Source organism: Mastomys coucha, unplaced genomic scaffold (genome assembly GCF_008632895.1).
Source record: "Mastomys coucha isolate ucsf_1 unplaced genomic scaffold, UCSF_Mcou_1 pScaffold11, whole genome shotgun sequence".
In the NCBI taxonomy this organism is placed as follows: Eukaryota; Metazoa; Chordata; class Mammalia; order Rodentia; family Muridae; genus Mastomys; species Mastomys coucha.
The window spans coordinates 32,055,300-32,067,821 of record NW_022196893.1 but is presented as its reverse complement, the minus strand read 5'-3'; the positions used below and the strand labels follow the sequence as shown (position 1 = coordinate 32,067,821).

Below are 12,522 nucleotides of genomic sequence, written 5' to 3'. Positions count from 1 at the left end.
CTCTAGACTCCTCCCCCTCACTCTAGACTCCTCCCCCTCTCTCAAGGCTGTCTCCCCTCCCTCTAGACTCCTCTCCCTCGCTCTAGACTCCTCTCCCTCTCTCTAGACTCCTCCCCCTCACTCTAGACTCCTCTCCCAGCTCCAGATGCAGCCATGCTCTCAGGCCCTGCTGGGTGATGGTTCCTACATCCCCAGTTGAACAGATGAAGGAGTCCATTTAAGAGTGTTGCAGACTGCCTCTCTCCCGGGCACAGTGGGAGTTAGTGAAGGGACTGCATGACCCAGCAGGAGCAGGACATGAAGTAGGAGGCCTCGGAGGAAGCCAGCCACCAGCCCTCCCTGCCTGCCTCTATTGACGATGACCTGTGCTCTCTCCCTCTGTCCCTCCAGGTCCCCCACGTTTGCCGGCGGCCTCTTCTCCATCTCCAAGGCCTACTTTGAGCACATCGGTACCTATGATAACCAGATGGAGATCTGGGGAGGGGAGAATGTGGAAATGTCCTTCCGGGTGAGGATGAACAGGGAAACTCCAGCACCTCAGGCTCCACAGAGAAGTGTGGGATTCCAGGCCTCTGGTCAACTTCCCAGTGGCAGGGCTGTCAGGCCCCTGGTCAGCTTCCCCGTGGCAGGGCTGTCAGGCCCCTGGTCAGCTTCCTGGTGGCAGGGCTGTCAGGCCTCTGGTCAGCTTCTCGGTGGCAGGGCTGTCCCATCTCTACCTTTCTGCCTCCCCTCATCCCTCAGAACTCTATAAGCTAGCCCTGTAAACACCACATTGGGCTCAGAACACTGATAGCTTCAAGGGAGTTGGATCTGGAACTGAACTTGAAAGGACGTCTGCTTTCTGACACAGCTCCACTCTCCCTGCTAGGGCCAGTATGTCTCTGTCAATGAGACTGAGTTCCAGGGCAGAACCTCCAAGAGGGAAGGGATAACGGGAGCCGTAAGGATCGAACTTAGTTAACGGACTGTTCTACGATGAAACCATGTCAGGAAGTAGTCACCATCATCCACATTGGAAAACTCAGGCCCCTCTTTCGCAAGTCAGAGATGCCCAGCCCTGGAGCCTTTGGATTCCCCACACGCTTCCAATAAGCTCATCGATACTGAGAGACAGTAGGTGGAACCCAATTCTGATGGAGGCAGAACTCAGAGGAATTCCGAGAACGAGGCAAATCAAGATAGGTCAGGAAGAGTTGCTTCTAAAAGCTGCACGAATCCCCATGCAGGTGGGCAAGTAATAGGAAAATGAGCTCGTTAATGGAGTCATCTCTAGATGTCTGGCCACTGGCATAGAGAGGGGCCACCAGTCAGTATCTGTTTCACTCTGTTTAGTGAACCTCTGATCCTGACCTGGGATCTCTCCTCAAAAACTGGCATGCTCCGGGACCAGTAAAAATAAGCCACTGACAGCTGCTCTGATCTAAGGGAGGTCAGATTTTCTGTTGCTCCCATGTAAGCTATCACGTCTCCAGGTCAGAGTCCAGTGACCAGAGCCGAGAGTACATACATAGCGTAGAACTAGCCAGCTGTCTCTTCTCTGAAGTGAAGTAGCATCAGGACTCTGTGCATCCACAGTCGCCCAGAGGGAGCCAGCGCAGGCAGAGTGCCTAGAAATGGGTAGCCCTTCCCTAGAAGGAAACCCACCAATGTCTCTTTCTTCGGAGATGGAAAGGGTATAACATTTCCTTCCATCTAGGACCTGGGGCCTGATGTCCTGGGTACTAAAGAGACCTGCTTGGGGGAGCTTGTCCACCACCCTTCTGAAGGCCTCATCCCGTCTTCTTTGTGTCAGGTGTGGCAGTGTGGGGGCCAGCTGGAGATCATCCCCTGCTCTGTGGTGGGCCACGTGTTCCGTACCAAGAGTCCCCACACCTTCCCCAAGGGCACCAGTGTCATTGCACGCAATCAGGTGCGCCTGGCTGAGGTCTGGATGGATGACTATAAGAAGATTTTCTACAGGAGAAATCTGCAAGCAGCAAAGATGGTCAAGGAGGTAAGTCACCAGTGCCTGGGTGGCTGGCAAGAGAAGTGTGGGATTCCAGGCCTCTGGTCAGCTTCCCAATGGCAGGGCTGTCCCACCTCTACCTTCCTGCCTCCCCTCATCCCTCAGAACTCTATAAGCTAGCCCTGTGAACTCCACACTGGGCTCAGAGGAGGAGCCCCAGTTGCCCCTGCCTGGGAGGGGGTGTCCTAGCATCTCAGAGGGGAGAAAGGAGAGTAAAAGGTAGGGAGGGGAACCCCCCCACCAGAGGAATGGCTCTAACAGGCTCTAATCAAAGACCAGGAGGGCTGACTGGGGAGTCACGGGGCATGAGGGAATGTTGTGAGGTGGTGAGGTCCCCATGCTAAGGCAGATGTGTGTGTCATCGAGGCTGAGCCAGTAGCCACATTGAGTAGGACTGAGTAGCAGAGAGTAACTTCGGTGCTCCATGCTGTCTGGGCTGCCTCAAACCCAGACAGAAACGTCCAAGCTGTGACACTGACCGTTTAAGGGACTGACTCATTGACAGAACAACTTCGGTGACATTTCGGAGCGACTGCGACTCAGGGAACAGCTACACTGCCACAACTTTTCCTGGTACCTGCACAATGTCTACCCGGAGATGTTTGTCCCTGACCTGAACCCCACCTTCTATGGAGCTGTAAGTTAGCTATACATCACCATGGCAGCCCAAAGAAGTCAAAACCGTGCAGCCCAGGAATAGACAAGGCATGCTGGGAGGGTGGGGGAGACAGTTTGGGAGTTTCTCCAAGACCTGATAAGTGGAGAATCTATGAGTAGTGATTCTTCTTCTTCTTCTTCTTCTTCTTCTTCTTCTTCTTCTTCTTCTTCTTCTTCTTCTTCTTCTTCTTCTTCTTTTTTGGGGGGGGTGCTTAAGGTGTTTTATTGTAGAAAAAGAGATAGAAAGACAAAAGGTAGAGAAGTAGAGGTCGGCGCCATGGCCACGTGGCCATGTTAATACACATTGCTGGGCAGCATGTTCATTCTTTCTCGACTGGCTCTGCCTTTTGAACAAGTCTGGGGTGATGCTGAGGGTCAGCTCCTGTGGGCTGCCCTGCCCAGCCCAGCCCAGCCCTGCCCTGCCCTGCCCAGTCCTGCCCAGCCCTCCCCTGCCCTGCCCAGCCCAGTCCTGCCCAGCCCTCCCCTGCCCAGCCCAGCCCAGCCTCAGGGGCTCCTTGGCCTTGCTTTGCTATTAGCTCTAGATATCTGGGCTCACACACACAGGGGGAAGCCATCCCAGTTGGGCCCGCACCCAGCTGAGTTATATCCCTCTTCCCCACATTACTTTGTGCAGATCAAGAATCTCGGCACCAGTCAGTGTCTGGATGTGGGTGAGAACAACCGTGGAGGGAAGCCTCTCATCATGTATGTCTGCCACAACCTCGGAGGCAATCAGGTAGAGAAAAACGGGCTGTCCCAGGCAGGCCAGACAGATGCGCGTCCCCTCTCCGGTGCCTCCTCTTCCCAAGAGCACCCTTTCTCTACCTTAAATAGCACTTTCCTGCGGCCCGCAGTGGATGAGATTCGGGAGGAGGTACCACCCCTGCTGCAGGAAGCACACAAGCAAGGTCTGCAGGTTAAACCAGGGACACAGGGCTGGCGCCATTCTGGGCACTAGAGGATGAGGGAGGGCTGTGGGTGAAGCTAGCTGCTGGGGCCAGTGGAGAATTCTTGAACGCATTCTCTCTCAACAACACCTGTATATACTCAGCTTTTATCCTTAATTCCCCTCTGGCCAGAACCTGCCATTCTGACCCTACCCCACTCTCCCAGTAGGGACCCCCTGAACAACCATTGTTGACACCCTGGACCCTCACCCACACCCCACAGCGTGGGGCACTCCCTGAGAGGTGACTAATGCTCCCCTGTCTTAGCTAGCTTTCTACCACTGTGACAAAACACCATGACCAAAAGAGGAAAGGGTTTTAGACACAGGGTCTCACGGCTTAGCCCTGCCTATCCTGAAACTCATTCTGTAGACCAGGCTGACCACAAACTCACAGAGACCAACCTGCCTCTGCCTCCTGAATCCTGGGATTAAAGGTGTTCATCATCGTACCTGGCTGGTAGATGTCACATTTCCACATCACAGTCTACTGTGGAGGGACATCAGGGCAGGAACCTGAAGCAGAGGCATTAGAGAGACAGAGCACACTGGCATGTTCTTCAGGCTTCCTATCCACCAGGAGCACCTACCTGCCAAGGAGTGCCACGTCCCACAGTGGGTTGGGCCCTCTCACTTCAATCATTCATTAATCAAGAAATTCCTGAGCTGGAGCAATGGCTCAGCAGTTAAGAGCCCTGACTGCTCTTCTAGAGCTCCTGAGTTCAATTCCCAACAACCACATGGTGGCTCACAATCATCTGTAATGAGATCTGACGCCCTCTTCTGGTGTGTTTGAAGGCAGCTACAGTGTGCTCATGTAAATAAAATAAATCTTAAAAAAAAAAAAAAGAAAGGAAGAAAGAAAGAAATTCCCTACAGCCCTGCCCACAGGCCAATCTGATGGGGGAGTTTTCTCCAGCTAATCTGATGGGGGGAGTTTTCTCAATTGAGATTCTTCTTCCAGATGACCCTAGTTACCTTAGTGTCAAGGTAACAAAAACTAACCACACAGTACCCGTCCGCTGTCCCTCAGCCATCCAGTACCCAGATGGTATGTAAGAGGGATTTAAAAACAGAGCTGAAGCAAGAGAAAGAGTGGCCTGGGGTACTGAATGGCCTGCCAAAACATGCAAATGAAAACAGCCGTTTGAAAGCAGATTCAGGTACAGCCAGCCTGTAAGATGGTTCTGGGCAATTCACTGATGAATATCCTTCATTTCAGTGGTAGTTTATTAGCTAACCCAGAACCAGCTGGTGCCGGATGGTAAGTGCCATAGGCTGGATGGCACAACAATCTGGTAGTTGGAAGGCAGAGGCAGGAGGATCATGAGTTTGAGGCCAGCCTGGTGTACACGGCAGAGATATAGACCAGCCTAAGCTACAAAAGGAGACTCCTTGTCAGGCATTGTCTCAGTCAGGGCTTCTATTCCTGCACAAACATCACGACCAAGAAGCAAGTTGGGGAGGAAAGGGTTTATTCAGCTTACACCTCCACGTTGCTGTTCATCACCAGAGGAAGTCAGGACTGGAACTCAAGCAGGTCAGGAAGCAGGAGCTGACACAGAGGGGCCATGGAGGGGTGTTCCTTACTGGCTTGCTTCTCCTGGCTTGCTCAGCCTGCTCTCTCATAGAACCCAAGACTTCCAGCCCAGGGATGGCATCACCCACAAGGGGCCCTACCCCCTTGATCACTAATTGAGAAAATGCCCCACAGCTGGATCTCATGGAGGCATTTCCCCAACTGAAGCTCCCTTCTCTGTGATAACTCCAGCCTGTGTCAAGTTGGCACACAAAACCAGCCAGTGCAGGCACCAAAGAGCAGAGCTAGTATTCTTTCATAGTTGGTGTTTAAGATAAGGCTAAGGAAAATTTTAGTTCCTAGTTGAAGTTATACACACCATTGATCCAGTACAAGGTGATGTGGAAATAATCAAGACGGTGATACAAAGTGGTACAGAGTGATACAAAGTCTCAGCCCAGCTTCCTCCCTCCCCCTGGAAGCCATGTTGTTGGCACGGTAGGGCAGTGGCTTGGGGGAGAGGGCGGTAGTGGGCGAACTCCCCACCTGCTCCACAGGATGTCTTTGCTTTGCCTTCCAGTACTTTGAGTACACATCCCAGAGGGACCTCCGCCATAACATTGGGAAGCAGCTGTGTCTACACGCCAGTGGAAGCACCCTGGGCCTTAGGAGCTGTCAGTTCGTTGGCAAAAATAGCAAAGTGCCCAAGGACGAGGAATGGGAACTGACCCAGGTGAGTCAGTGGCCCAGAAAGCTTGGGACTGAGAGTCCACATCTGTCCCCCTCCCTCTTGGGACTGAGAGTCCACGTCTGTCCCCTCCACCTTCTTGGGACTGAGAGTCCACATCTGTCCCCCCACCCTCTCGGGACTGAGAGTCTACATCTGTCCTCTCTCTCCCCTTTTCCTCTTCCTTCTCCTCTTCCTTGACCTCCTCTTCCTCCTTCTCCTCTCCCTCTTCTTCCTCTCCCTCCTTTTCTTCCTCTTCTCCTCTTCCTCCTTATCTCCCTCCTCATCTCCCTCTTCCTCCTCCTTCTCCTCCTCCTCCTTTCTCTTCTTCATCTTCTTCAACATCATCATCTGCTGCTTGAGCACCATGGGATTAGAGCAGGGAAGATCGCATGGTAGCCATGGACTTGGTCATGGTGTGTTACTGCCTGGTTCTGGCTGATAAAAAAGTAGAACGGCAGTGACCCATGGGTGCTTCTGCCATGCACATTTCAAAGCTGAGTCCAAACAGACGAAGGTGACGATTCACTCGTGGCTCTCAGGTGCCTCCGTGTGCCAGGCACAAAGCAACGCACAGGCATGTATTATCTGTCTTCATCTTTAAGGGGCTTTGTCCCAAAGGACAATGTTCCCATTTCTACAAGGCAGCCAGATGACATTCAACAGTCTTGTCTGGCTCAGACCCCACCACTGGCGACGGCAGGCTGGTAATCAGGCTTCCATACGTCTGACTGGAAGCAGGCTTTTTCTCTTGCACCACACAGCTGGGAGGTAGGTCGTGGTAATCGACATCACTAAGCAGGAGCTCTACCCTCTTTGGTCACCTGCTACAGAAAAAGAGAGGCAGAACCATGAGGCTACCGGAAGGATGGAGCCAAAGTCTAACCACAAGCAAAAAAGGAGGGTCAGATGTAGCCCAAACTTTGTGAGGCTGGCCACCCCAGAGAAGGGGAAGCCCTGAAGGGTTTTTCTGTCAGCCATGGTCTCACAGTTCTCTGTGACAGCCATCAGGCTAAAGCTGGTGTGTGCGTCTCGGGGAAGGAACCAGAAGCATCCTCTTTGGACCTCACTCTACTTCCTTTGCCTTTCACCAGCTGCCCTTGTCTCGTGGTCCTCAGTTTAACTCTTTCCTGTGTTGCCTTTTAGGACCAACTCATCAGAAACTCAGGATCTGGTACCTGCCTGACATCCCAGGACAAAAAGCCAGCCATGGCCCCCTGTAATCCCAGTGACCCCTACCAGCTCTGGCTGTTTGTCTAGGCCTGGGGTCATCCCCAGTGCAGGCCCAACAAGCCCTCCAGGTGGTAGGGTCACCAGGTATCTGGGGGCCCCCTCCCCCAGATCCTCCGGAGGCCCGAGAGTTGGATTTTTAAGCCCAGTGGCCACCAAGGCAGGACATTCTTCTTGCAACAACACTGGTTCCCATTTCGTTCCTCAATGTCACTGGAGAGACCAGGAGATCACATGGAGGTCACATACTCTGTGGCCCAAGGCTTTCCTCCTCTCTAGAGACTGAGGCCTCCAGAGCAGCCTGCAGCCTGAAAGTGTGTCCTGCAGAGGGACTGGAAGGGCAGAGACCCTCTCCTGTTAACAGACCCCGGCAGGAAACCGTCTTGATGTACACAACGTACCTTCATCCTATGCCATTTGTACAGTTATCTGTGGAAGACACAGGAAGGAGCCATCCATTGAGAAGGTTTAGACCAGCTGGAGTATATACAGTTCAGGGAAAGGCCCTAGGTTTGACCCCTTAGCACCACAGAAAACAGCAAAGGAGATCAAGAGAGGAAGGGAGGCAGAGAGGGACAGAGGGAGGCAGAGAGAGGCAGAGGGGGAAGAGGAAGGCAGAGAGGGATGGAGGGAGGCAGAGGGCTTTTCTGCAGTCACACAGCTGGCAGGTGGTTCAAGCTGGGGCTGAGTCCCCATCTTTGGTGCTGTACCAGGGCTCCTTCCAGCATTCAAGGACACTAGAGAATGAGCTGCCAGCCATGCCATTTCCTGACCCCTCTCTGATCATTCTGGCTGGCCGGCTCTCCTCCAGAAAACCAGGTAGCAAGATGGGAGACTACATTGAAATCCTGGACTGTTAGTTCTGAACTGGAAAAAAGTTCATGGGCTCAGATAGCTGGTGAGTCTCAAGCCCAAAGCCCCTTTGTTCTAAGCCATAGATGAGGAGGTTAAAAAGCAAAGCAAGATCTAGGCATGAAGGACCAGGTCTATAGTCTCGGTACTCAGAGACTAACTACAGCATCAAGGTCTTAAGTCCAAGGCCAGGCTGGGCTTCAGGATTAGACTTTTCTCAAAAGCAATAAAAAATAACATGGAGAATATGAAGGGATCTGCCTTGCAGCCTCTGAACTAAGGTATCTCCCCGCCCCCCTTACACTTATTCCTCAGTAGAAACTAGATAGGTGTTTTGTCCAAGGTCACCTAGCAAGATGTTTGGCAGCTCCGAGCCCAGACCCAAGATAAGGCTAGTCAGAGTCCTGGCAAGTCTGAGGGGTCTGGGACAGCGTGCAGTTGCCTGGAGGGCTAATCCCATCTGCTTGCCTGAGTGCCCTGTGCCCAGCCAAAGAGTTGTGATCCAGGGTGGGAAGAGGCAAGAGAGGCTGATTGGGGACCTGGTGGAAATAAAGGTTTTATGGTATTGGTAAAAGATGTTGGATTTGAGTTCCTCTCTCCCTGCTTTGGCCCATAACTGAAACAGATGGCACTGGCAAGGAACACATTGTTCTCCTACAGCTACTGTCACACCTGAAAACACACTCCAGCCAGTGTGTATTATGTGTGCAGGTGTGAGATGTGAGATGGGGCCCTTCCCCTGTGGAGCTCCTGCTCTAGAGATGAGTTTCAGAATGCTCAAGGAAAGGAGTTAAAAGGCGTCAGGAGAGGCAGCCTACTGACCCCATCAAAGGCCATTAAGGACTTGGGCAAAGGTGTTGCACAAGCAGCTCTTCAGCATGAGCCAAACCACAGGCAAAGGTGGAAGCCTGGAAAATACAGTGATGGAGACAGAAGGGAGAAGCTGACTGTGGTGGGTCCTAAGGCAGGGGCAGGTGGACATTGGTTTGAAACCAGCCTGGTCTACATAGCAAGTTCCAGGCCAGCCAGGGCTACAGAGCAAGACCCTGTCTCGAAAAAAGGTGAGGGGAGGCTGGAGAGATGGCTTGGTGATCAGGAGCTCTTTCTTTCTGCTCTTCCAGAGGACCTGAATTCAATTCCCAGCAGCTACATGGTGATTCACAACCATCTGTAACTACAGTTCTGAAATATTATGACATCTTCTGGCCTGTAAGCACGCCAGGCACATGAGTGGTACATAGACATACATGCAGTGAAACACTCATACCTATAAAATGTAAACAAATATTCTTTATTTAAAAAAAAAGAAAGAAAAGAAAAGATGGGCAGAGTTTAGTCAGTAGCATGGGCCTGACATGCTCAAGGCCCAGAGTTTGATCCTTTAAGCCAGGTAGACTAGGTATGGTGGCCCAGGCTAGCCCAGGCTAGTAGTTCCAGCAGTTAGAAAGCAGAAACAAGAAAATGAGAGGTACACATGAGCTAGACTGAGAGCTGGAGACCAACCTGGGCTATGATAATAAGTTCAGATCACATTGGCATAAATATGACAATACATATTCTATTAATTTCTTTGGATTTTAAACTGAAACATTTTTGTAGGCCCCTAAGTATATTCTGGGCCATAAGCACTATTCATACTGACTAGATAATGCCCTGTAGAAGAGCACTTGACTTCTAGGTGAGAAAGGCTCTGAGAAACTGTGTTAATAATGAATTAATCATAGGGAGTCAAAATCTCGATCCTAATGTTGGTTCCATTAAACATCAAAATGTTTATCAGCCATAAACTATTTCCCATGTATCCCAGAATTTTTATATTACCTCCTCAGCCCAATTCTGTTATACCCAGCTAAGGTGTCCACTCTGGTCCTAACAGGCTTTCCCATGTATCCCAGAATTTTTATATTACCTCAGCCCAATTATATTATTCCCAGCTAAGGTGTTCACTCTGGTGCTGACAGGCTTTCCCATGTATCCCAGAATTTTTGTATTACTTCCTCAGCCCAATTTTGTTATATTATACCCAGCTAAGATGTCCACTCTGGTGCTGACAAGTTTCCTCACACCCACCCCAGAACAGAGCTGTTCCTCTTTTCTTCCTCCTTTCTTCCCAGACAGGATCTTGCTGTGTACCTCAAGCTGGCCTCCCTTGCCCCATGCTGGGGTCACGGGCTTGGACTATTTCTCATTCTTGTGAGCTGCTGTACCATTGCTTCAGGAATCTTTCTGGAAGAAGTGCTTTAACACCAGTGAGCTGGAAGAGAGGAGCTGTCACAGGTGATCCAAAACCAGGACAGCTCCTGAAAGGCCTCTGTCCTAGATGCAGTTTGCTTCCTCATTTTTATATTCTAAAACCACAAGGTGGATCAGGCAAGCAAATGAGGTTTTACCAAAGCCTCCCTGGCAGCTGACAGATTGTTAGAGCAAATACATCATTCCATTCCAGGTAGCAAGTGAAGCTGCATTTGGCAAATAGGCAGTATAAGCAGTGTTTTAAATAAACCACTAAATAAAGCAACAAATCAGTATCTAATAATTGTTCCTTTTTCTACCTTAATTTACTTTACCATTTGATCTAATGTATTCAAACTTCCTCTGTATCAGCTTGTGTTTTTCCAAACTTGGTGGGAAATTTCATGAGCAGAAATGAAGTTTTGTAATAAACTATACCGAAGCCTCATGCTCTCCTTTGTGTGTTTGATCAATTGAAAAGGATGTATTCCAAGGATTGGAATGGCTTATCTAAAGGAAAAAAACCCAAAGCAACGTCTTGGCATTGAAGCCAACCAAGGCTTCAATAGTCGATTCATAAACCTACAAATGATAATGAGAGTCTAAAGCAGCCGTGGTGTAGTGGTGGGCACCTACAACCTCAGCGACTGGAGGCTGAGGCAGAGGAATCTGAGTTCAAGACCAGACCCTACCTCAAGGAAAAGAGAAAGGTTGACCAAGGGGTTGAATGGACTGCTTGGCCTTGTTCCCTGAACTCCCCCTGATACACCTAACTCTACCTTCTAAGCACTGGCATTGCAGATGTGCACCACCACCCCTGTCAGGAGGCTGGTTTTCAGGTGATTCAGACTGGGTTTCTCTGCAACCTGGACAAGAGCAGAGACAGATATGAAGTTGGTCCTGCCCTTAAAGGCTGAGGACACTGAAGTCTGTGATGCCTGGCTATGCATGTCAAGAGGTTCTCAGGCTGCTCCTTGAACACTGTATCCTGGACCAGCAACTGCCTGCCAATCTCCAGAGAGGAGAGGAGGAGGAGGGGGAGGAAGAAGAAGGAGGAGGGGGGAGGAGGAGGGGGAAGAAGAAGAGGAGGAGGGAGGAGGAGGAGGAGGGGGAGAAGGAAGATGCCTGGTTTCCCCAGCCAGCTCATCCCTCTCCCTAAGATTGTCTCTGTATCTGGAGGTGAGCTGCAGAGGGAGCCCTTCAAGCTACCTGGACATGGACTATCCTGAAGGCTCAGGGGACAGATTCCTGCAAGCCCCCTTCCCAGTCTTTCCCAGCCCTGCAGCCCCAAAGCCTGGATTCCTAGGTTCAAAGGTAACTAGGGCCCCTGGGAAGCCTGTCAGCGTCAGAGCTCCTGCTCCCACAGTCCTCTGCTCTGAGGCCGGCCATCTTGTGCCGGCTCATGGTCCTTCCTCTGTCCTCTCCGGGGCACACTGCCCTCTGACCTCCTTCCTCTACGGGTCCTTCCCCTGCTGTGCTTTCTGCACTCCTGCCCACACACTCTTCCCTGAGAGCTCTGTAGCTTCCCTCTGTAGCCTCTCCAGACCCAGTTCCTCCCCATAGCATCCTCTTCGCTCTGTTCTTGGGTTCCAGCCTACATCTATGTGCTGTGGACAAGCCCATCTCCCTCTTTGGACATATGCCTCACCTGCTCCCCAAACCCTAATCCCTACGTGCACAGGACAGGTCTCTTCATCTATAGTGCCACAGTGGACATTGGGACAGTGGTGGATGATGGGAGAGATTTGGACAACACAGGGCATGTATGAAAAAAAAGCAATTGTCATTCTTCATCTTGAATTTTTTTAAAGATTTATTTATTTTATGCATATGAGTACACTGTCATTGTCTTCAGACACACCAGAAGAGGGCATCAGGTTCCATTACAGATGGTTGGGAGCCACCATGTGGTTACTGGGAATTGAACTCAGGACCTCTGGAAGAGCAGTCAGTTCTCTTAACCTCTGAGCCATCTCTCCAGCCCCATCTTGAATTTTTTATTATTATGCTTACCTATATGCATTCACGGTGTGTATATGTGTGTATGAGCACATGCATGTGGTGATCAGGGGACAACTCGCAGGAATCCATGCGCTCTTTCTACCATGTGAGTTCTAGGGATTGAGTGTGGGTGTTCAGCTTGGCTGCAAACGGCTTCACCCCCTCGAAGGCCCTCTAAGGATTTGCTGGCTGTGGTTCAACTGAGGTCAACTCAGTTGACTCGGGTTAACTGAGTGCCGACCTTGTTCTGTCTCTGAATATCAGATAAATGAGTTGACTTAAAATTTGTACATTTGTACTTTCATGTCACCTGTGCTTTTCCCTGCCTTCTACCCACGGCCCTGCCCAGCTGG

At 50.9% G+C, this 12,522-nt stretch overlaps 1 protein-coding gene across 2 annotated transcripts in view; it reads left to right on the top strand.

Moving 5' to 3' along the window:
* Galnt6 (polypeptide N-acetylgalactosaminyltransferase 6) overlaps positions 1-8,510 on the top strand; it is a 41,373-nt gene extending 32,863 nt beyond the window's left edge. For both annotated transcript variants that reach the window (XM_031356081.1, XM_031356073.1), the window contains exons 7-12: positions 391-508; positions 1,793-1,993; positions 2,511-2,642; positions 3,297-3,398; positions 5,708-5,860; positions 7,001-8,510. In XM_031356081.1, the coding sequence (XP_031211941.1) occupies positions 391-508; positions 1,793-1,993; positions 2,511-2,642; positions 3,297-3,398; positions 5,708-5,860; positions 7,001-7,114 (820 nt within the window). In that variant the 3' untranslated portion in view covers positions 7,115-8,510. The remainder of the gene's footprint in view (positions 1-390; positions 509-1,792; positions 1,994-2,510; positions 2,643-3,296; positions 3,399-5,707; positions 5,861-7,000) is intronic.
* Positions 8,511-12,522: the final 4,012 nt, after the last annotated feature.